Source organism: Apteryx rowi, unplaced genomic scaffold (assembly GCF_003343035.1).
Source record: "Apteryx rowi isolate R43461 unplaced genomic scaffold, aptRow1 scaffold_364, whole genome shotgun sequence".
Taxonomy (NCBI): Eukaryota; Metazoa; Chordata; class Aves; order Apterygiformes; family Apterygidae; genus Apteryx; species Apteryx rowi.
Genome location: NW_020450130.1, coordinates 54,963 through 78,012, shown reverse-complemented (window position 1 = coordinate 78,012; position 23,050 = coordinate 54,963). Strand labels below are relative to the sequence as shown.

The 23,050-nt window shown below is 44.3% G+C and overlaps 1 protein-coding gene and 1 long non-coding RNA gene across 9 annotated transcripts in view; both read right to left on the bottom strand.

Annotated features, from left to right (window-relative positions):
• Positions 1-23,050, bottom strand: part of SHB (SH2 domain containing adaptor protein B) — an 84,652-nt gene that overhangs the window by 28,866 nt on the left and 32,736 nt on the right. For 5 of the 8 annotated variants that reach the window (XM_026073222.1, XM_026073225.1, XM_026073224.1 and 2 more), the window contains one exon: positions 13,470-13,553. The exons of 1 other annotated variant lie outside the window; for it this stretch is intronic. Coding sequence is in view for 1 of the 7 variants with exons in the window: in XM_026073231.1 (XP_025929016.1) it covers positions 13,528-13,553 (26 nt within the window). In the remaining 6 variants the exon portion in view is untranslated. Of the gene's footprint in view, positions 1-13,466; positions 13,554-23,050 lie in introns of those variants that run through there. 2 more of the 8 variants (XM_026073223.1, XM_026073231.1) reach the window with 2 other exon arrangements.
• Positions 16,564-21,322, bottom strand: LOC112969697. The gene is made up of 2 exons (XR_003254777.1): positions 17,429-21,322; positions 16,564-16,818 (listed from the first exon to the last, which is right to left on the bottom strand). It is a non-coding gene; the product is annotated as an uncharacterized LOC112969697 (long non-coding RNA).

Below are 23,050 nucleotides of genomic sequence, written 5' to 3'. Positions count from 1 at the left end.
GCTTGATAATCACAGAGAATGCTGTGATAGAAAATATTGTGAAGAAAAGCAACAACCTTCACACAAGCATAGTGTCATTTTGATTCAATGTCAATATTCAGCTCAGAGTCAGACTTAATCATTCCAGTCTACAAGTGGTCCACAGACAAGAACCAGGAATGGAAAGGGTCTAAGACAGTAACGCAGACTACGTGCATAAAGAAAGGTTGTGGAAGTGAGCCTAAACACATTTGGAACACATTTTTCCTTTGGAAAGATTTAAGCTAAACAGCACCAATAAGTTTCTCTCAGCAGAGAATATTTTCAATTAGTCCACTAGAACAGGTAAGGATATTCTAGAATTGTATCAATAGCACAGTCCTGCCATCTTCTCACTGTTTGGTATGTTGTCTCCAATTCAGATGGGAATGGGGTGTAAGCAGGACATAGAAATTGCTTCATTCTCCACCAATGAATATTCATGTGAATTTTCATTTCAGCCTTTTAGACTGTGACCACTTTTTTCAGATACTGTAGAATTCCAGTTCATCAAGAAGAATGAAGAAAGCAGGGAATTTTTGTGAGCACAGAGAACTATTTGTAGATGGTTTCTGAAACAGATATTTGGGAATTTATCTAAGGAAATAAATGTGATCATATCAGGCAAAGAAAATATATACACTCCCAAACAAAAATCTGATTTTTTTTTGTGTGTGCCAGCTGTAGACTAAGAACAAATGTCCACTGGTATAAGAATAACTCTGAATAATGAATAAACTGAAGAAAATTCTAGACTGCTCACAATGGGGGAACAGGAAAAAAAAGCTAAACTACTTGCTTCAAATTACAACTTTGCCGTAGTTGTACCTTGCCTGCTATACTTTTTACTTTTCATTCAGCAGACCCGGAGAAGTCCTAGCTGATCCCTACCAACTCATTTAGGACACAGTCCTTTCAGTGAAAATCAAAATTTTTGCTATACATATTTCAAAATTTGGTCCATAGCACACTGAAACAGGCAGGGGAAGAGTTTCTCTGATGGTTTTGTTTGCTTCATATCTTAGAGAGAGGCTCTATAGCTACTTAATCAGATCAAAGATAGAACTGTCAGTGCACACTCCCTCCATCCCTGGCCACATCTCTCTTCCTGCTTCTGATATGAGGAGAATCAGTTCTGATAACTGTCCTTGCTGAAAACTCACCAGCAAAACAATAATTAGATTTTTTTATTTTGGTTGAATCACCTTCCTGTGGCAGTTCAGTCCCTGATCACACCAGAGCCAGTACCCTGTCAGGAAAGGACTCTGCTATGGAGCCATCTCCTACATTAAAAACTGCAACAGCAGACCTGATCTTTTGGCAACAGAACCCTTGATGGTGCAATCAAATTATGGAAGGATGGACAGTATAGCAGATAACACCTGAGGAAGGCAAAACTGCTGAGTCTGCATTTTCTTTGGTTGGTGGGTTTAGCTAGACAATAAGGGGATGAAATCTTAACTCCCACTTACAGGCAGGTATAGCCCAGGCTTCAGCCACCATAAACTGGCTTTTCTAGGTATATGATAATTTATATCACACAAAGTTTGGATCTTATGTGTACTACTTCCTCCCTTAAATATTGAAATATTTCTCTATTCACGTTATATGAGAAATACTTATAGTCTGCTGTTTGGGCTTCCATAACAATTTTAGAACATAATAATTTTAGAACATGTTTAGAACATGTTAGCACAGTTCTTTATAGTTCCACAGGACTATTTATAAAGATACCTAAACTTTTAATCATGTCACAGAATTTCATTGACTATTTTACTTCTTCAGCTTGACTTAAGAGGATATATCAGGGGTCGCAGGAAGAGGGGATCAGGAGAGGTTCCTGGTGATAGGAGAAGGCAAGCTTCACACCCATCTTTAGGAAGGACAAGAAGACTTATCTGTGGACCTGCGGGCCAGTTAGCTCACATCAGTCCCCGTGAAGGTTATGGATGGAACCTTCCTGGAAGCTACTCTACGGTGAGATCTCTGTACCACTGATCACGATACTCAGAGCACAGTGGTCCAGGCAGTTGTCCATCCATCTGACAGTATACTTAACCATCTATACATCACCAGTTAGGCTATAAGGATACTAAGGGAGATAATGTCAAAGACATTGCTAAGTCAAGGTGTGCAACATCCGCTCCTCTCCCCCTGACCAGTGAGCCAAAGTCCAGCTGGTGATTGGTTACGGGTGGAGTGCCCTCAGAGATCGATACCAAGGCCAACACTGTTTAATATCCTTATTAGCAACCTGCATGATGGGACACAGTGCCCTGGCAGCAAGTTCATAGACAATGTGCCAGTAGGGGAAGCAATAGATATGGAGACAGGACTGCTATTCAGACGAACCTCGACAGGCTGGAGGAATGGGCCAGCACAAATCTCTTGACATTCAACAAAGGCAAATGTGAAGTCCTCCACATGGAATAGATTGAGGCCATGGACTGGCACAGGATGGGCAAGGAATGGATAGAAAGCAGCTTTTTAGAAAAGCATCTAGGAGTTTTGGGGTGAGGGGTGAGTGGAAGGGCATGTATGTTTTTTCTCTGCTCAGTTTAGATGAGCAGGGTCTGAACATCACAAATCAGAAGCGCTGCCACACAGGCCAGCACTCACTAATGTAATAATGAAGGTGACACATGGACAAACTACTCCATGGAGACAGTCGGTCATTGCAAAAGGTGACTTCACACCTACTGGCTGGAGCTCTTTGGTCCCCCAGAACTTGGGATTACTTAGCTGCATTTACTATGCTGGTATCACCCAAGTCTAACCAGACCAAGAATCACGTATATGTATAAAGTTGCTGGATAACCCAGTCAGGCTGTGAAATTTCTGCCTGTCTCTACATGACAGACATCTCTGACATACAAGATCCTTGATATCACTTTCCTGAGAGCCCTGGGGATTCTAACTGTGAGCTCAAATTCTGTGAAGAGAGTTCTTCGGGGCTTGAAAGGCAAAACAAGGTGAGGGGACTTCAATTGTTTGGGAGAATGCTTCTTATTTCACTATTTGTTGCACACTTACTTCAGAAGTCAATCCAGATGTGGAAGGACAACACTACCCAATACAAGTGCTGATGAAACTTTTTCAGCTTGAAGAATCCCAGTTTCCCAGCAAAAGATAACTGCAAAGCTCAAATGTTTTTCTCCCTTTATCTTATCTTAAAACTACCCTGTTCTGTATGCATTACATAAGAACCATGACCAGTATTTCTCTCTTCAGAATGGACCTGCTGGGACTGGCATGCCATCAGTTGACAGCTATGCCTGTCATCAGTGTAAGCAAATAGCAGACAAGGTCTGGAAGCAGGCAAGGGAGGCCACGTAAGCTCATTTTCCTGAACGTGGTCAAGGAATGTGGGGGGTGTGTGCTGGAGGAGGAGGAAGATTACTTCTTCCTGAATTACTTTTCAGAACTTATACTTTTCAGGATGTTCCTGGATTCTTTTCAATGAAATCTTTTCTGTGACCTGGTTTGGCCACATAAACAGCTGTGCCAGGTGTCAGGCAGCTCAACAAGAGAAAGCGAGCTGGGAAAAAAGAGTGACAGCAAGGCAGACAGGAGCAATGACCTTGCCAACAAGGTGCCAGGATCCTGAGTCAGCAAGTCAGGGTAAGGATCAAGTACAGAGACAGTGATCAGGGTCAACCCCAGTCCAGTGGTCACACAGCAAGTCCGTAGTCCAGCCCAGTGACCACATAGCAAGTTCATAGTGACAAGACAGGTCTGAGGTTAAACGAGGAAGTCAAGGCAGCAAGTCAGGATCGAGAAGGTACAAGACCAGGCATAGACATAGCTGCTGCACAGCTGTGATGTAGCATTGGTGGGGGCCAGCAGTAAAGTCTCAGCTTAAAAGCAGCTCCCAAGAGAAGGAGGTCCTGGCCTTAATCCTAGTTTTCTTCACAACAGCTCTTACCAATGAAAGAGCTGAACTATTAGAAGTGGAGGGGATCCACAACTGGCCTTGACATGAGAAGAACCAGGCAGTCATGTGGTGACAGTACAAGAGACAAGAAGTAAAGAAAGAGGCTGCTTAAATTGTTTTAAAGATGTGAACAAAACCTTTAACATCAGCAAAGCAAGAATAGTGTCCTTGTGTGAATGCAACAGATCAAAAAGAATGTAAAAGCTCCCAGGCCATTGTCCCTTTTAAAGCCCTTTTCAGATGAAAGTTGACCGCTGAAAAGAAAGTTTCTGCTGAAAGCAAGTTATGAATGAACAGCAAAAATCAAAGATGTTCTTTAAAGGGCCCTTACTTTCAGGGTCACTTTGACACAGAGCTGACCATACATGGGCTGAACAGGGGGACACAGCAGCACAAGTAGCTTCTTCCAAGGCTTCAACTCTGAGTCCGTCCTGCCTGTCTGAAGTCACTATCCAGAATACTCCTAATTTTACTGATGTATAATTATCAACTGCAATGATTTCAGACAACTATATCACTTACAGTTGGAATTAATTAACAATAATTAACAATGATTAATTAAGAAGGAACAGGGGGCTCACAGCTGGCTGTCACACCTTAAGGCCAAGCAGACAGTGTGGAGACTAAATGGAGTCAGATACCAACACACATCAGATGTATGCAATGCTAACAAGTAACATGATTTCCTTGTCCTGAGGAAGAGAGAGCACAGTCCAGGAGAGAAGTCAGACAGGTCACTGCAGTCCTGACATATTTTCCTTGCTCTGCAGAAAAGATGACGTGATCCAGGAAAAATGTCAGGCAGGCCAACATAGTTCTTCCAGCCCTGCTGTGTGTAGTCTGGCAGTAAGGTCATGGATTTCCCTCCGTTTCTTCTCCCCATTCTCTCCAGGGTCTCACTTGGGGTCTCTTCTGGGTCTCTCTGGAGTACCTCCCTGGTTTCTCCAGTCTCTTCCCAAATTGTGTCTCTTTCAGCACTCTCTTGGGAGTATCTTCCCGGTCTTTCTTGTGTGACTCCAAACAACATCAGTTACAGGACTGAGTAAAGAATACCCAACTCCTGACTGGTTAGTTCAACTTCCCTTGGAGCCTATCACTTGGCTGTTGCCTCACTGGCAGTCACAGTCTGCCCTTCTTGAAGGTTATACGCACTTTCCCAATGACACATTTGCAACTTTCACAGCAATTAACAGATTGTTTACCCTTAAGCTTCTCCCTTATTTTTCTCCACATTCTTATTCTTCTCTATTCTCTTATAACTAAAGTTCAACCAGGCCCAACTCATCCCGACTGCCACACAATGTGCTCCTTATTCTATACATGATCCTGTAATGGTTCATACAAATTAGTTCCATGTAATCATCAGGATTCTGTGTTCTAGTTCTTCTGTGGTGTCTATCCCCAAGGCTTGAGCAACTGGAGTAGATTTCCAACAATCTGATCAACATTCCTACCACGATGAATACTAGTGTTTCTTAGTGGCGGACTTGGGGAGTGGGCCAAAATAGTCAACTTGCCAGGCTTCATCAAATTCCCACTTGTTCTTCTAGGCCTAGGAAATAGGTAGCATCCTTGTCTCAGCTTGCTTTATCACCGCACATACTTCAATCCTGAATGACCTGGGTAACTGTCTAGGGGAGATTCTCATTCTCTGGCCCAACAATGGGTACTACTGTGGTCTCTGTGGCCCACCATCTCATGGGCCCATTGGGACACAAACAGTTCTCCTTTGTCTTCCCAGTCTGGGTTAATTGTTACAAGCAGAGCTACAATGTCTGCCTTTGTGCATTGGTTGCCTTTAGCATTTTGGCATTTTTCTGTGGCTTACTTGTTTGGGATGTGTGCATTCATATGACGAACTAATATACACCTTTGTAGCATTTGGTAGGCTACTGGTTGCCATGCCTTAGAACCCAGAGGTTTCTGTCCCTGTTTTTCCCATTGTGTCTATCCATCATTAGCCACCACCCAAGAGTCAGTGTGGGCCACTTTACCTGTTCAGGGACTTCTAGGGCTATTTGCTTGTCGTTTGGCATTTGCTTCTGCAAACTGACTGGCTTTTCTTGTTTCACTCAGTACAACCACACAATCAGCAAAGTGGGTCCATGCTACTGCTTTTCACAGCCTTTGTCTGCTTTTGAGTTTGCAGGAGCCATCAAGGAACATGGTGTACTTTTGGTCATCAGATGAGAGTTTGTTGTAGGATGGTGTTTCAGTAGCTCTGTTTTAGTCTGAGGGTTCAGTCTGTAGTTCCTCTTCCTTGGGCCAATTTATAATTTGTTCTATCAGTCCAGGGTGTTCTTTACGTCCCAGATGTCCTCGCCAGGTGACCAGCACAGTCCACTTGTTCCAGGTAGGAGCAGTAGTGTGACAGGTGGGAGCAATCCCTGAACATGAGTGTATGCAGGCAATTGAGGCATTAATGTAAGCCGCTGTTCCTGGTATTTCAAATGTTGCTCGGACTTTTTCATAGGCAGTGAAGATCTCACTCTCTTGAAGTCTGTAGTTAACTTCTGACTCCCACTATCTGCAGCTCCAAAATTTCAGTGGTCAGCCTCAGATTTCATCAGGCTTCCTCTATCATACACTCCATCTGATGAGGCAGTATACTGGATATTTTGTACTCTGCCAGCAATTTGGATAGGGCCCAAGGCTACTGCCTGTGTTACTTCTAGCTTCACTTGTTAGAAGGCTTGCTGTTTCTTTTATTCCCACTCAAACTGATTTATCTTTCAAATCACCACATACAGTGGTTTCACTAGTTGACTGCAACCAGGAATGTGCATTTGCCAGAATCCTACTATCCTAAGGGAATGCTTGAGCTTTCTTTGTGTTGGAGGGTTTGGCAAACATAGTGTTTTTTTCTGCCACTTCACTGGATATATGTCATCTTCCATCCACCCATACTTAGCGACTATATTTCTGTAGGGGATTCTTGGACTTTAGACTTCTTGATGGCACATCCTGCCTTCAGCAGGATATTAGTTTCTAAGGATTCTTGAATCAGTCCATGGCAAATGGTGGAACTATGTTTCCACCCTTGGGGTAATTGATTCCGGGTGTATTGGATTCTTTCCCAGGTGAAAGCAAATTGCAGTCTACATTCTTCCGCTATGGGAATAGAAAAGATGGTGTTGGCTATGTCAGTGGTGGCATACCATTTTGCTTGTTTTGTCTCCAGTTTGTACTGGAGCTGGAGCATGTCTATCAAATCAAACCCTTAAATTAGTCCTCTGTTCTTGTCTATTCCCCTATAACTACAGTTTGGCCATGCCCAACCCATGCCAACTGCTACACTGGCCAGAAAAGCAAAACTTGCTTTCAAACTTGAGTTGTGGCCAGGTCTATGAAGATGTGCACCCCAATGCTAAAAGCAATGTCCTGCTCCGAACCCATTTTGATGGGTTAATTTCTGCTCCCTACTGCTGCTTCAAACCAAACGGTGGGGTAATGAAGTTGGGGAAGGTACTGGTGGTTGAAGAAGCCTAGACAAACACCCACCCTCCAGCAGACTCACTGAAAGCAGAAAGGCTCTGCTAAAATCCCTTCCACCCAGTCCCTGCACTGAGGTTGCAGCACTTAGGAACAATATCAAACCAGTGGGCTGCGTGCCCCCTTCTGGAGTTCCCGTTAGGAAACTGGAGCGTGACAGGAAAGGAAGAGATCAATCCACCAGCAGCTTGAGGTGAGGTAGAGTACCAGATTAGAGGCAGCAGTAACATTTCTCTTCATGTAGGCCAGATGCCTAGGCTCTTGAACCCCTTCCCCTTCTCTTCTCCAGGCTGAAGAGGCCCAGTTTCCTCAGCCTCTCCTCATTCTTCATGTGCTCCAAGCACCACCCCATTAGTGGCCCTGTTCTGGACTTCCTTCAGTTTCTTGACATCTCTCCTTGTACTGGGGGGCACCCAAACTAGATACAGTATCCAGATGCAGCCTCATCAACGCTCTGCAGAGGAAATAATCACTTCCCTCCACCTGCTGACCACATTTTTGCTATGCAGCCCAGGCTGTAGTTGGTCTTCGTTGTTGTGAAGACAGACTGCTGACTTTGTCTCAGCTCCTTGTTCACTGCTCTCCCACCAGTCATCCTCTAGGCCATCCTTCTGCAAGGGGTCAGTGCATCCCAGTGCAGGACTGCCTTTGTTGAACTCCAGGAGATTCATGCTGGCCCATTCCTCCTGCCTGACAAGGACCTTCTGAATAGCAGAGCTTCCCTCCATTTTATCAACAGCTATAGTCCTCTCCAACATATAAACTGACAGCTGGGACAGTCATTGCATTTTCTCTTGAATAAACTCTTGGCCTACAGGCTTTAGGCACTTTGGCCTCTAGCTGAACAGGTGCATAGTCCCCTTCTGGTGGCAAAATGCCTTGATGGAAGACAGGGGAGATGTTGATATCAGTCACATACAGCTACTTCTCTGAGTGGTGTGGCTGACAGCAGCAACCTTGAGGAGAATTTCTTGTGGCTTAGTATTGCTGTAGGTTCTGCCTAGGAATGGTTGTGGTTGGACAGCCCTCAGAGGTGGAACTCACTGGCAGAAATGCTGCATCAACCCTACTTGTAGGAGCTGAGGGTCCTGTGAGCTAGCCAGGGCAACACCAGGCCCAGGGAAGGTTCTTTGCATTGACAGTGTGGCACATATGAAACACTTTGTTCTTCCTGTGCCAACTGGGATAAATTCTGTGACATAACTGTGCCTGCCTATGGCTTGCAGTGTGGACCAGAACTATTGCCTTCTGTAAGGGCTGACATGATGTCAGAGGTACTTCCCATTGGCTTCAGCTTCATCTGTTTCCCAAACTAGCCATGCTGCTACAGGATGGCACACCAGGTGCACAACTCTCACCCTGGCCCAGGCCTGTACAGCTCTCACAGTTCAGCATGTCCAGAGAGCCCGAGATGCTGTGGATTCAGGGCTGTGACTGTAGCCTGGGCGAAGAAGTAGGATCTAGCTGGGATTTCAAGCTGGCTGTGCACCATCTCCCCCTCTGATACCCTTGTGCCCAGGTGTCAGGAGAATAACTCTGTGTTTGAGCTGTTCTAGTAAAGCCAGCACTGCCTTGCTGTGTCTCAGCACCTGCATGCCCACGGTATCCAAGACCTGACTGGCCTCCCCTCTCCAGGGAGATCATCTTCCTTACTTTCTCCCAGCTGCTCCCAATCCATGCCAACCTCAGCAGTTCTCATCTCCTTGCAGTAACCCCTATGCCTTTTCCTGCTAGCAAAGAACTGGGCTAAACCACCCTCCAGCAACAGTCCCTTTCAGTCAAATGAGGACAGAGCACCCAAATTCCTATGGAGTATCTATGGGTCCTCCTTGCCTCACAGAGGGGTGCTGCTAGAGGGCACACAGGGTGTGTGTTCCCGGGAAATGGCTCAGCAAGTGAGATTATTGCTAGGATAGTTTCCGGGATCCCAAGAGGGAAGCCACATCCCTAGCACTCAGGTGCACAGCAACTGCTTTTGTGGCTCAGCTAGTTGGGATGGTAGTTTCCCAATGGTTGAAAAAGCAGCCTGCTTTGTCTGCTTGCAGGAATGCCACTTGGCAAGGGCAGAGGACACCCTGTTCGGAGACTAGGAAAGAAAGGTCTGAAAAACACCTTGTGCCTTGTCCATGTCAGACACCACCCTAGCTACAGCCTGAGGCCAGCATGAATAACTGGAGCAGCAGCAGGGAAGGAGAAGGGCAGGCTCTCCCCTCCATCCAGTTAGTGAGAATCAACTGACTACCCCAATTTGTAGCTTAGCGGTGTTGACAAAGTGAATACACAGGCAGAGCTTGGATGAAAGACACAGTTTTCACTCCCCATCAATGTTGCTGCCCAGTGTTTGTGCTCAGGACCTGAACCTTGTCTGACATGACTGCAAGAGAAGGGGCAAATCCTGAGTCTTGCCAGGATAGGGAGGAGCAGCACACAAATGTGTCAGCTTCCAAGCAGTAACTGGCTCTACTGAGAGCTTGCACTCAGGCCATGCTCTCTGAGAAGCTAGAGGTGTGTGTTTTGTACCTCTGCACTTAAGAGAACCCTACCCCCACCACTTTGCATCCTGGCTCTAATGACTTAATTTCACAGTAAGAGAATAAACCATTATCAAATACAAAATCCATGTTGAATACTGTACTTTGACTGTTCTTCAACAAATCTCAAAGATTTTTCCAACAAGGGAAGGAGATGTGAGGTGTAACCAAAGCCACTTAATTCCTCCTCCCTCTCCCACAGATGTTCACGACTCAGGGGCTTTCACCCTGACAAGAAATACTCACAAAAAATGGGGGACTGTAATTTACATCTCTTACAAAATCTGGAAAAAGTGATTCATCAGTGTTATGCTGCTAACAGCAATAATTGGATATTCCTTAAGAATCTTAAGTAAAAGCATAGCAGTGTCAGTCAGACACATACTTACCGTGTCTTGACTGAGGCCTTACAAGGTGCACATCATTGCAAGAATTACTTAAGGCAGAACAGAACAGAGACACCTGATTTTCTGGACTGCAGAAAAGACTATAGCCTAATGATTATTTTCATTGCAGAGCTGCCAGTGTTGCACAGTTAAGTCACACAAACACAAATTGTTCTGAAAGACCACTTCAACTGTTAGCTGTTCAAGACACTCTAAATACATATCAACAAAGAGGAAATCTCCACAATTAGAGGAAGAACAGGGAGAAGTTTCTAATTTTTTAAAATAAACTTTTAATAGGCTTTTCATAGGCATGATTACTATGGGGTCTTCCAGCCATAAGCAATACTGCACACTGCAACACACCACAATTTCACTGTACATGAAAAAGTCTGGGAAGAGAATTCCTTCACTGGAAAAATATCATACAATCACTTAAATAAACAAAGACAGCATTACAGTGCAAACAAAATCTTGGTTTTATTTATGCTGCAGTTACTGAGAACCTTCTTTCTAAAACTCTTTTAAAAAAATAATTAAAAAACCCACCCACTTACAACCAACATTTTCTGAGATGATTTCCTTTTGCAGAACCAAGAATCTTAGTCTGATCCTTGGAGGTGCAAACTGTATACACAACTGTACGATGTGTATTGACCTGATCTGAAGGGGGCAGGGGGCTCCCAACCCCAAACTGCAATAAAAACAGCACGTGCTGGCTTCATTTGACTTTGGATCAGGCCCACATCAAGAAAGATTCAGTACAATAGTCCTCTCCATGAGCTAAAGAGCAAACACTTAAGGATGCCTGGCAAGGTCCTGGTTTACAGGAATCTTGGTCTTGGCAGCCAGTTGCAGAGCGAATAGGGGCATTTTTCCCTTGCAGAAGAAAAACAGGCTGTAGCTCAGCAACAGTGCCAAGCTCTCAGAAATTCACTTCAACATGCACAGCAGGCAACATGACATCTTTCTGTCCCAGGAGGCCTGAGGGAGTTGCCAGAGCCCACACAAAGAATAGGACAGCAACAGATGCAATCTCATTCTTCATCTTTGCGAATTCTGCCAACTTAATGCACTCATACTCTGGCGAGAGAGAAACATGCACCATCACAAGTGCCTGTATGCTCTTGCCAACTGGTCAATCTTATGAGGAGAAGTGAGAGTTCTGGGAAGACATTAGGGCAATACAAGGTGCATGTAGGGCAAGCACATAAAAAGAGGGTGTTTGGTTTCATTTGGAGAGGAATGTTGCCTCTTTGTTAATTCTGCTGTGCCACCCTTCTCTCAGAAAACCAGCAAGAACCTCCTCCAATGAAGCTTTGTCTGAATGTTGGGTGAGATGGAGACAGCTGACTCAACACTGTTGCTATACAGAATGACTGTGGGCTCCTTGTGTATGTGTGATCAGCTCTCACTGAAACCGCTGGATGGAAGGACTCACAGCAAATTCATATGCAGGACAAGACAGGCTTAAAAGACAGGCAGCAGAACATTCACCACTGATGGCATTATATGGAACATCTTGAAGTTCTTATCAGATTAGACAATACAACAAAGCACTACTTTACAGGCATTAAATAAATGATTATTCCATTACTTTTTTCAGATCTGCACTTATTTCAAAGCATACATAGAGGGAAGAGTAGGAAAGAAAGCTGAATTAAATAACAATTTCACAGTCCTATTGCAATCTATAAAATATGTAAACTGCATGCTATTTGCTACTCCAATAGCTGATGAGCACTCTAGACATACAGGTGGGAGGTGGCACGAGGTCAGGACTACCAGGCTACTGATTCCTCAGTTCCAACATTTCTGCACAATTGCAGTTTTTCACTTATCCCCTTCAACAAGTACATGGAGCACATACCAATTATCACTCAAGTGGGTGGGCACTGAGCTGGCAGGACTGAGGTAGGGTAGTTTCTGCAGTGCTTCAGGCCAGCAGTGACTGAAATATAGCATGGAGCTTCTGCTCAGGGGGGAAACAAAAATTAGCCAGGAGGCATGTGTCAAGGGATCATGTTGTAAGAATACCATTTACATCAGAGAACCAAATTTCTGCTCTGATACATACTGCACATCTCATTTACACAGCTGGAAAAGCCAGCTTGTGGAAAGGCAGTGTGACACACACTCTAAGTCTGCTGCCTCAGTGGGACAATTGTTTGCCCCAGATGAAATGAGCAAGTGAAGATTTTGCCTGCAAAAGCCTTGTAAAAGCCTTCAACCACCCTCATGCATAAATAATAACCTACGCATTAAAATGACTCATTCTTAACTATTCACCTGCCCCTATGAATGAAACTTGCAAATGAAGACAGTAACCCTTAGAGATTTATTATTGTACCAGAAAGGATAAAAATATATATTAAACCACTATTTTAATTACATTCCCTATTCATAAATAATTGACAATGATTTGCTCTCACAAAATTATTTGTTAGGATTGTGTGCCTAAGAGGACTTTGCATTGTTTGACTACCCCAAGAAACCKCATAAAAAAGACATATCAAGCTGAGCGACCACACAGAACCACAGGGACTTGCCTGCTAAGCAGCTCCTTCACAGGTCCACCAAGACCACATGCCAGTATTTTGATGGAATACAGTGTCCCTCAGGGTCAGAAGTTTCTCAGGGTAGCAAGAAAATGAATGTTGCTGGTGCCTTAGGGCTGAGAAGAAGTTGTTGATTCTTTTTAAACCACGGAAGAACTTTATGTTAGAAAATACCTTCATATTCACAGAGAAGCTCTGGGAAGGTTATCTGTTCTCTTTGAACTAAAACAGGATTCCTTTCTCTTAAGTAGAAGCACAGTTCTATGGGCATGCTGTAGTGTAAGAGTACCATACACACAGTCCCACACAGAACTCTGCAGAGAGCCCCTGTGACCAAGACTAGAGGCAGCCACTCTCCATCACAGACTGAAGTGCTGAATTCTGGGAATGGAATCCATGAGACTCAGATTGCCTCTCACCTCCCATCCACAGGAAGGGGTGAGACGAGTATTATAGAGTCCTCACAGCCACAGGGTAGAGAAGTGACAAGTGTTCTGCTCCTTTGATGGGCAGCTTTCTTGTAGTGTAGTAGTGGATGACTTCAGGAACAGTGTCAAAGGGAGGACTGTTCTGACCCAGGATGTATTTCTCTTTGGTTTTCATCAGTTTCATGTGCATAAAACCTTGACTGCTCCTGCAAGGAAAGCAAAGAGTTAGTTCATGCCTGTGTGTGGGAAGCACCACAACAGCCTCTACTTCATGATTCAGGGAAAGGTAGAAGAAGTTTCTGGGTGACAGGCTGAGAATATTTAATACGTCAGTGACTGTTAGCTTGATACTCCCACGGACAGCCTGAAAGAAATGGAACCTAAGCTAGGATACTGTTTTCACCACCTACACTCTGTGGCGATTCAGCCTTTTCCTGCTGGATCCAAGTTCAAGGCTGCCTCATCCTGCAGCTGATCAATCCATGCCAGAGGACAACTGCTTCCCCTCCTCCTCCGCAAATTTTGCAGTGAATCTCCCCTTTTCACTACTGCCAGTTATCACGTGAAGACCAAAGGCCAAAGGTTTTGGCCTTTCAGAGGTCTGAGTCCCTTTTCATTGAGACAGATGCAGGCTGTAAGGCCCACTGATGTCAAGCAAGGTCTTCACTGCTGCTGGGGAGTCCTCGGGGCAGACCATCCCACCCTGGCAGCAACTGCCCAGAACAGGGCCATGTCCAGAGAGATGAGGTAACTTAGCTGGGAAAACATCCCTGCAACTCAGATGAGCCCACTCCTCAAGGCAATGGCACAGAGACTTTCAAACAGCAGAAGAATGCTCCTCTCCTGCACAGTGCTGAGCAAAGGCTGCTAGCCTGCAGCCTCTTGAGTCAGCCTGTAACTTCCACACCAGAAATAGGCAGTCCCTAGGTCACCTGCCTCCCTACATGGCACTCTGCCTCTTCAAGGGAAGGCTCATGAAAACAGAGGGAAGGGAAGGGCAGCACAGACAATGCCCTGTCTGCTCCTGCCTCCCCAAAAGCAAGCCAGACAACATAAGCCAGTCTGCTAGGTAGCACCCCCACTCCTGTACAGCACAGCAGGTGGTAGACCTGCTCCCATCTATTCCCAACAGTGACACTTCAATCTCTGCTCTCTTTTGTCTGGCAGACTTGCACACTGCATAGTTTAGCCAGGACAAAACAAGAACAAAGGACAGCTCCACACTTCAGGATGTTAAATGAAGCCTAGAGAATTTTCACAACTTGCTCACTGTCCCAATCCCTAACATTCTGGCTCCAAACCATCATCTCTTCCAAGTGTTTCCAGGAACAAGGACAAACATGTTACAACTGGAGAGGGCAGTTTCAGCAATGAAACCCAGTTTAAGAGGACACAGCAAGCTGCAATAGGAAAACATAAATCTTGCTGTGTTGAAAGCAGTTTTTCTTAAATCCGCCATTTTCTATTTAGCAGACAGCGTTCCCTCTAGAAGTGCTTGGAGAACAAGCAAACTCATAATTTTCAGACATGTTGAGCAATTCTATGATGAAGTGACCCTTTCTGTTGAGCAAAAATCACTGCAGACCTTGTAATTATAGCTCTACAAGCTTAAAATCTTGATTTATTTTTTTTTTAACAGGAAAAATTCTTTTTCAAAGGATAATTGCTCTCTAAATGATCTCCTTTAAGCCAGGGTGACATCTCTAAATACTTTATCATGAAGCAAGATATAGTGTGCCCTTCCTTCCGTTCATTATGTAACCACTTTGCTACAAAGTACTTTATGAGTCTGCCATTAAAATACTGGAATTGCAGGTGGCTTCTAATTTCAGGAGTCTGGCATGAATGGCAGAACAATCTGCTAAATTTCTCAGACTTTTAAGGCAGCAAGGGCAGATATACAGGCACCTTTTAAAACAGCAAGAAAACAGATACATATAATGTAAGCAAAGTGCTATGAGCTATGAATTCATGCCAGACACCTGTTCCATTCTTAGTATGGAGCAGTGTGGATACACTGGTTTCGAAAGCACATGGTCACCGAGCCTTCAGCAGTCGATATCTTTGGCTACCAGAGCACAAACAACAAAGGGGAAGCATCTATCTATATCATGACAAGCCAACCTTTTGGGGGGGGGCACACAAAATGTGAAGATGAGTGAAGAGCAACATGACCTGACAGTTACAGACAGCAGCCTTATGGAGTTCAGTCCACACAAATACAAAGTTTCTGCCCTTAGGATAGAATGATCCCATGCAACAATACAAGCTGGGGCCTAACTGTCTAGAAAAGAAACCCTGCTATGGTGGACAACACAGAACATGATTCAGCATCACTTTGCAGCAATGAAGGCCATTTGCAGCCTACAGAGCACTGGTGAGGCTGCATTTGGATACCGTAACTGTTTTGAGGGCCCCAGTACAAAAAAGAAGTCAACAAATGGGAGCAAGTCCAGAGGAGGGCCATGAAGATGGTCTGGGGCTTAGAGCACATGAAGAGTAGAGAGGCTGAGGGAACTGGGCCTGCTCACAGAATCACAGAATGGTTGAGGTTGGAAGGGACCTCTGGAGGACTCAACCCCCCTGCTCAAGCAGGGTCACCTACAGCACATTGTATAGGATCGCATCCAGGCAGGTTTTGAATATCTCCAGAGAAGGAGACTCCACAAACTCTCTGGGCAACCTGTTCCAGTGCTCTGTCACCCTCACAGTAAAGAAGTTTTTCCTCATATTCAGATGGAATTTCCTGTGTTTCAGTTTGTGCCCATTGCCTCACAGCCTGGAGAAGAGAAGGAAGAGGAGAGGGGATCAAATTGTACCCATCCACTGCCTAAACAGGACAATTACAGAGAAGACAGAGTCCGACCGCTCAGAGGTGCACAGTGAGCCAACAATCACAAGCTGCAACAAGGGGAGTTCCCACTGAGCATAAGGAAAAACTTCTTCCCCATAAGAGTGGTGCAGAGAAGTAGGGGGGTCTCCATCTTTGCAGGTTTTCCAAAGCCCTCAGCAACCTGACATAGCTTTTGGGTGAGTGCTGCTTGGAGTAGGGGGTAGGACTGGACATCTCCAGAGGTCTATTCCACCAAGAGCCTTATAGAAATCTATGGCAATTCTTCACCATCTCTATATTTCAGAAACCACTAACCTAAGCTTCCAGCTCAACAACTATTTTGACCTGAAAAACATTTAGAAGAATAAAGACTATTAAGGAAATAAGGTCAAAGAAAAATCAAAGAAATATATGAAATTTTATTTTGGAACTCCCAAGAAAAATTTTTTTGAATGCCTCTCCATGTCAGTTCCTTGATCATCTGAGTTAGGAAGTTGTCAACAATGCACTCCAGAAATGTCCTGAATTGCTTGTGTCCTGCTCCAGCAGATATCAGAGTGGCTGAAATCCCCCGGGATGATCAGGGCTTCTGAAAATGAAGCTTCTTCCAGTCATCTGAAGGTCTCGTCTACTTCTTCCTGATCAGGCAGACCACAGCAGACAGCCACTAGAATATCATCCTTATTGGTTTGCCCTCTCATCCTAACCCATAAACTCTCAGCAGACCCATCACCCATCCCCAGGCAGAGCTCTGTGCATTCCAGCTACCCTCTCACATAAAGGGCCACTCTCTCTCCTCGTTGTCCTGACCAGTCCTTCCTAAAGAGCCTTTATCCATCTATCGCAGCATTCCAGTTGTGTGGGATATTACACCACGTCTCTGATCCTAGTGAGACTGTAGCCCTGTAACTGCACACAGACTTCTATTTCCTCCTGTTTGTTCCCCATGCTGTGTGCATTAGGGTACAGGCACTTCAGAGAGGTACCCCAGCATGCCATCTTCCTAGAAAAGGCATGAGAGCTTTCCCCATAACATGGTCTATAGGCACTTCCTTATTTACTTACATACATATGGGATGATCCCACTTCAGCCCTGTTTTGTTGATCAAGATGTCTCTACTGCTTACATCACCCACACCCTTTGGTTGCCAATCCTATCTACCACTTCCTTACTTAACTATTGGCCATCGTCTCCCCCCTACCCCACCCCACCCTGCCTCGTCATTTCTAGTTTAAAGCCCTCCTTACCACGCTGGGCAGCCTGTCGGCAAAGATACTTTTACCCCATTTTTTCAGGTGATCCCATCTCTAACAAATAGTTATCAGTCATCAAAGAGGGTCCCATGATCGCAGAAAACAAAACCCTGTTGGTGACACTAGCTGCACAACCAGTTGTTGACCTGCAGGGTCCGTTTGATTCTCCTCAGACCCTTCCTCCTCACTGGCAGGATCAAGAAGACCACCACCTGGGTCCCCATGCCCTTGACCATCACTCCCAGAGCCAGGTAGTCACATTTGATACTTTTCAGGTCTCTCCTGCCAGGATCATTAGTGCCTAGGTGGATGAGCAGAAGGGGATAATAGTCCAAGGGCCTGACAAGCCTCAGGTAGCCTCTCCACAACATCCTGAATGTCAGCCCCCGGCAAGCAGCAAATCTCCCTAGACAGCAAGTCAGGTCAGGTCAGCAGATGGGGTCCTCCATTCCTTGCAGTCAGGAGCCTCCCACTGCTAACACTCATGCTTCCTCCAGTTTCTCATGGATGGCTGAGGCTCAGCTGGCACAGGTGCTCCATTTAAGAGTGTTCCCAGCTCTTCATCAACTATGAGAGAAGTGAACCTATTCCTAAGTTTCAAGTCTTCTGGTGGAGCAGAAGCCCACCTCCTTGTACCAGAAGTGGCAAGGTTCCAGCCTTCACCATTGTAGTCGTTTCCACTTTCTGACTTGATTAGGCACTGTCTATTCCTGCCCCTCCACTACAGTGGGAAGTTCTGACTCCTAAAGCCACAGAGTCTCAGAGAAGATCTGTTCAATCTCCTTCTCATTCTCTCTGATGCTATGCAGTCTGCTGACCTCTTCCCAGAGCTCCTTGACTTGCTGGCTCAGCTGACCACTGAACACCTTCTGCACGCAGAGAGACCATCAGCCCCAACCTGGCGCCCCAGGTACTTCTGGCTGTCCAAGACTTGCAGAGCTGTGTCCTTCTGATGCTCTATCTGGGTTGAAGACTCTGATGTTGGAGTGACAGTTACTCCAATAGCTGTTGCGGACCATGCCCTGTGGTGCATGATAGTTGAGAACTGAGTTGTGGTGCATGATAGTTGAGAACATGTGTGCTGGCCTGATTAGTGTTGCCAGGCCCTTTTTGGCACCCTTCTGTGCAAACATTTCACAAGAAACCACAATAAAATCCACTTCCATTTTAAGCCAGACAAAACACTATTAAGGGGAAGACTTGCAAAAAGGAAACTCCAAGTTTTGACCTTCTCTAAATCTAAAAGCTGAAGAAACTTGCTGAAGGGCAGAAGATAAAAGGAGGTGGGACACGAGACGTACACTATCAGACATGCTGGATTTGGAGTTGGTATTAGTGGGGAAACATCTGAGAGATTCAAGAGTAAGAGAAATCAGTCCAGTGTGATGGCATAGTGAGGAAATAGCTGCATCATAGCCACGTGGCCAGAAAAAAAAAAGGGTGCAGACTGCAGGACAGACTGCTCACCTCCTGTCATTTGGATTTGCCCTTTGCCAACCAGTCAGAAGGAATCACATCACCCTGCAACTGCRTGTAGAGAAAACTTGCAGTTAATGGGGACTGGACAGTAGACAGGCTATGGAGGACCTGCACGCAGGTCCTTCCCAGCTATCCTAAACTAGGTGGAAGGAAAACAACCATTGAGTCCTGGAAGCAAGGAGCAAGGCACTTTCCTGTGTAATTATGTCTTTTACAATGATAAAGCATTCCCTCTTTTTCTTTTTTTTTCTTTTTTTTTTTTTCCTCCCAGTGGCATCTGCAAATTGCCAGCTCAAACTTGGAAAAGCAGGATCTGATTGGATGGAGAAATGCATCAGCAGAAATGAAAACACTTCAGCATAATGAGCTGGCCAAACAAATACAGTAGATACCATCTCTGTTGTATATATCAATAAGCCAAACTCATGGCCAGCTGACAGCCAGTTCCTTTAGGGTAAGTACCTTTTTGCTGCTTCAGCTCCTTTTGGAGCAGTGTTCTGGTTCAGAGGTCAGAGAGTTAGAGCATTTGCTTTGAGTCAAGAAAATCTTTCTGCCGCTGTTTCTTCCCTCCACTGCAAAGCAAGTGAAGTACGGCATGAAGTAATTGCTCTGTGAACACATTGTTTCAAAGCACTGTGGTGCACAATGATGCTGCACAAGGCAGCTCCAGCTGCCACATTTCCCATCAAAAGAAGAGTCCTTATGTCATTTTCTCTTCCTTTGATAAAACATGTTTGAGAAGCAAGCTGCAAATCAGAGAGATCTCCCCAGCAGGTAAACCATCTCATTAATGTATGCAAGCTTTAAAATGACACATAACACAATTCACACCAATGCTGGATATAACTTATTATCATAACAAAAAGCAATTTTTGATCAAGAGGATTATGAAATACTGCCAGTGAGAGAGACCCTCATAACAGAATCATCCACTACTAAAAAGCAAGATATTTAATAACAGATTATGTGATTTTGCAGCTGCTGGGGCATATTGCCTACAGCCAGAATACACTTCCTACACCTCTTACTTTTCCTGGTAATTGGTCAATGAATTTTTCATGAAGCATACGGGCAACAGTTATGCTAAATCAACTCCTTTCACAATAAAATGACTTAAAACCACTTGCACAAAGAAATGATGTCATTAGGGGTAGAGGGGCCACACTCATTTCTCAAAAGCAGTAATCTTAATGTAATCCACACATAGTTTGTATTTAGAGCAGCAGAGACTCATCACTGTTTTCTGAGATTTCTACACTAGCTCAAGGCAATGAGATCTCTCCCCTATTTCTCCTTTTCAAGAACTCTGCATTACAGTTTTTGAGAGATGTAGGTTCTGCAATTGCTGAAATCAGTAACAAAGCAAACTGATTTCTGGTGTAGAAGGACTGAGCTCAGAGATACCTCCCCATGCATTAATTTTATCGTCCCACTGTGTTCTGTGACAGTTTGCTCATTTAGCCATTGAAAGCTGACTGCCTAAGATTAGCACACTTGCAGATTTTACTTATCCAGGCCTGTTTTATTAAAATCAACCACTAACAAGGATCTTTGTGGAACTTCTTATATGGTTGAAACGTCAACTGGTCATGTGCAGGATTAACAGATATCTTCACTCTCAGCTATCTTCTCTGGGTTTTTTTAGTGAGAATCCTAACAGTCCTCACTCAAGCATTAGCTCCCCTTTTCTAGACAGTACGTTAGAAAACTTGTTAGCAAATGAATGGCAAGCTAACCTAACATTTTGATCACTGAAAAGTTGGTATTTCCCATCTGCTCAATCTGTTTCTGCCCTTGTATTTCTACAGTTTTTGGGTTCTCCTCCTAAAAAAACACTAGGTAAAACAATCTGAATGGAAAGCCCTCAGAAGTGTTTTTCAGAGCTGATTTGTGTGAGGGTTGAGGAGCAGCAGGGGTGGCAACTGGGAGCTGTGTAAAACTGACCTCAAAAGTTTGCCATGTCAAGCATGCAAACTTTTTGTTCACAAAGGAGAAAGACCGACAGGCAAAAGAATGTAACTGGACTGATTTTTCTGTTGCTGGGTTTTGTAGCCAAGAACAACGTACTGCTAACTGTTCACTGCAAACACCAGCAAACTAGTTATCAACATATTGTTCATCATGGGCAAAGATCAAGTTTCTTTCCCAGCTACTTTTCCCAGATGTCCAGCACTCCTTAAGCTGATCAGTATTCCAGGCTTAATAGTGGATAACAACCAACGTTATTAGGAAGCCATTAATGATGTTTTCAAATCCTTTCCTCACTCACAGAATCTTGAGGTTGGAAGGGATCTCTAGATATCATCTAGTCCAACTCCCCTGTTCAAGCAGGATCATCCAACAGCAGGTTGCCCAGGACCTTGTCCACATGACTTTTGAATATCTTCAAGGATGGAGACTCCACAACCTCTCTGAGCAACCTCTTTCTGTGCTCAGGCACCCTCACAGTGAAGAAGGTTTTCCTTATGTTCAGACAGAACCTCCCGTGTTTCAGTTTGCGCCCATTGCCTCTTGTCCTGTCACTGGGTACCTCCCTCCTCTTAGTTTGAAAACATGACATTGGGCATCTGTTGTCTGCCCTCCTTGTTCCAAATAAACCATCTGAGTAGTCACTAGACACAGCTAGAAATATCAAACTAGACATTTCCCATCCTCCTGAATAAAGAACAACAAATCAAGTTGGAAGTCAGCTTAGCACCTTGAAACTCTGCCCCTAAAATTAAGTACTTCCAAGTGCATTTGTTCCTGTTCAAATCTCCATTAAGAATCCCTCTGCACTGTACTTCCACACTGTCCTCCCCCATTTTAAGTCTCATTTGTTCCTGTTACAGACTCTCTTCTTTTGCTGTGCCCAGACCCAAAGAGAAGCAGTGGCTATTAGTAACAGGCATAGGCAGAATGCATCTACACTTGTTTTACGGATCTATTGATGCTAGACCAGTGACTACAATTACAGCAACACTGTTCACAAGGGAATCCGGAAGTCAATATCCCTCCCTGTTATTCTCTGCCAGACCCTTTCATTTCAAGTCCTGTTCTTAGTAAGCAGAGATATTACTGAAATTTTGGGTACAAGCAATGAAAAAGATTAGTGGTCAAACTGGTAATAAATCAGTTTCTGCTTCTTTATTTGAGTACTGTTGCATCTCATCTGAATTTTACAAGTATAAGCAGAAGATGTCCATGACAGTGAGTATTCCTGGTTTTGGAATTAGGATTTTTCAGTCTTTTCCAGTAACAAGAACTATAGATCCTGCTGGGCCCAAGATTTCCAAAGAGCAGAGCATAAAGAAAACCCCAAATACACATACAGAAATGTTGATGGATGCATGTACCTGAGGAGAGCAGACACAATAATTTTGCTAGAGAAGCTGCTGGGACCTGACCAGTTTAAGTCAGATGCTATTGTTAGTATGGGACTTCCGAATAATCCTATGATTTCTCAAACGTTGCAGTAATTCTTTCCCAAGCTTTTGCTTAACTGAGGGAAAATAGTGGATTTGACACAGGCAATATTCACGCCTTCCTTTTCTCATTTCAGCCATTCTGGTGAGTTTCAAAAGAAGAATAGGAGAATTCCCAGCTGCTAATCCCTGTACTAAATTACTTCTGAACTTTCAAGTACAGATGTTTACACAGATCCAATACTTGATATATGACTAATAGTCACACCTTGTTTAAAGTGTTTTGCAACACAACCCTAAAACCAAACAACTTTGAATTACAGTTTCCCCATATTTTCCCTTCAGTTCTCAAAACCCAATGAAGATGGGAAAGAAATTGTGTAGACAGCTCATTAGACTGTGCTTTGTTTGATTGTGTGCTTACAGTATGGTACAAGAACATTCAAGAAATTAAACTTTTTTTTTTGGGGGGGGGGGGGGGAGGTCTCCAGAAAAAGTTACTGGCTTTGAAACATCACTCATGTTCATAAACAGAAAAGTCCTCCCAGCACTGCTTTAGCCTAAAAAAGTGCTGCTTTGTCAGAACACATTTTCTGCATCAAGGCATCCATTTTGATGAAATGTCACTTAAGCAAGGAAAAAAAAGCAACAACATTGCAATAACATCAAAAAAAATCCAGCTATTTTGGAACCACATGCTTTGTTTTTCCATTCTGAAATGACTTTCAATTTC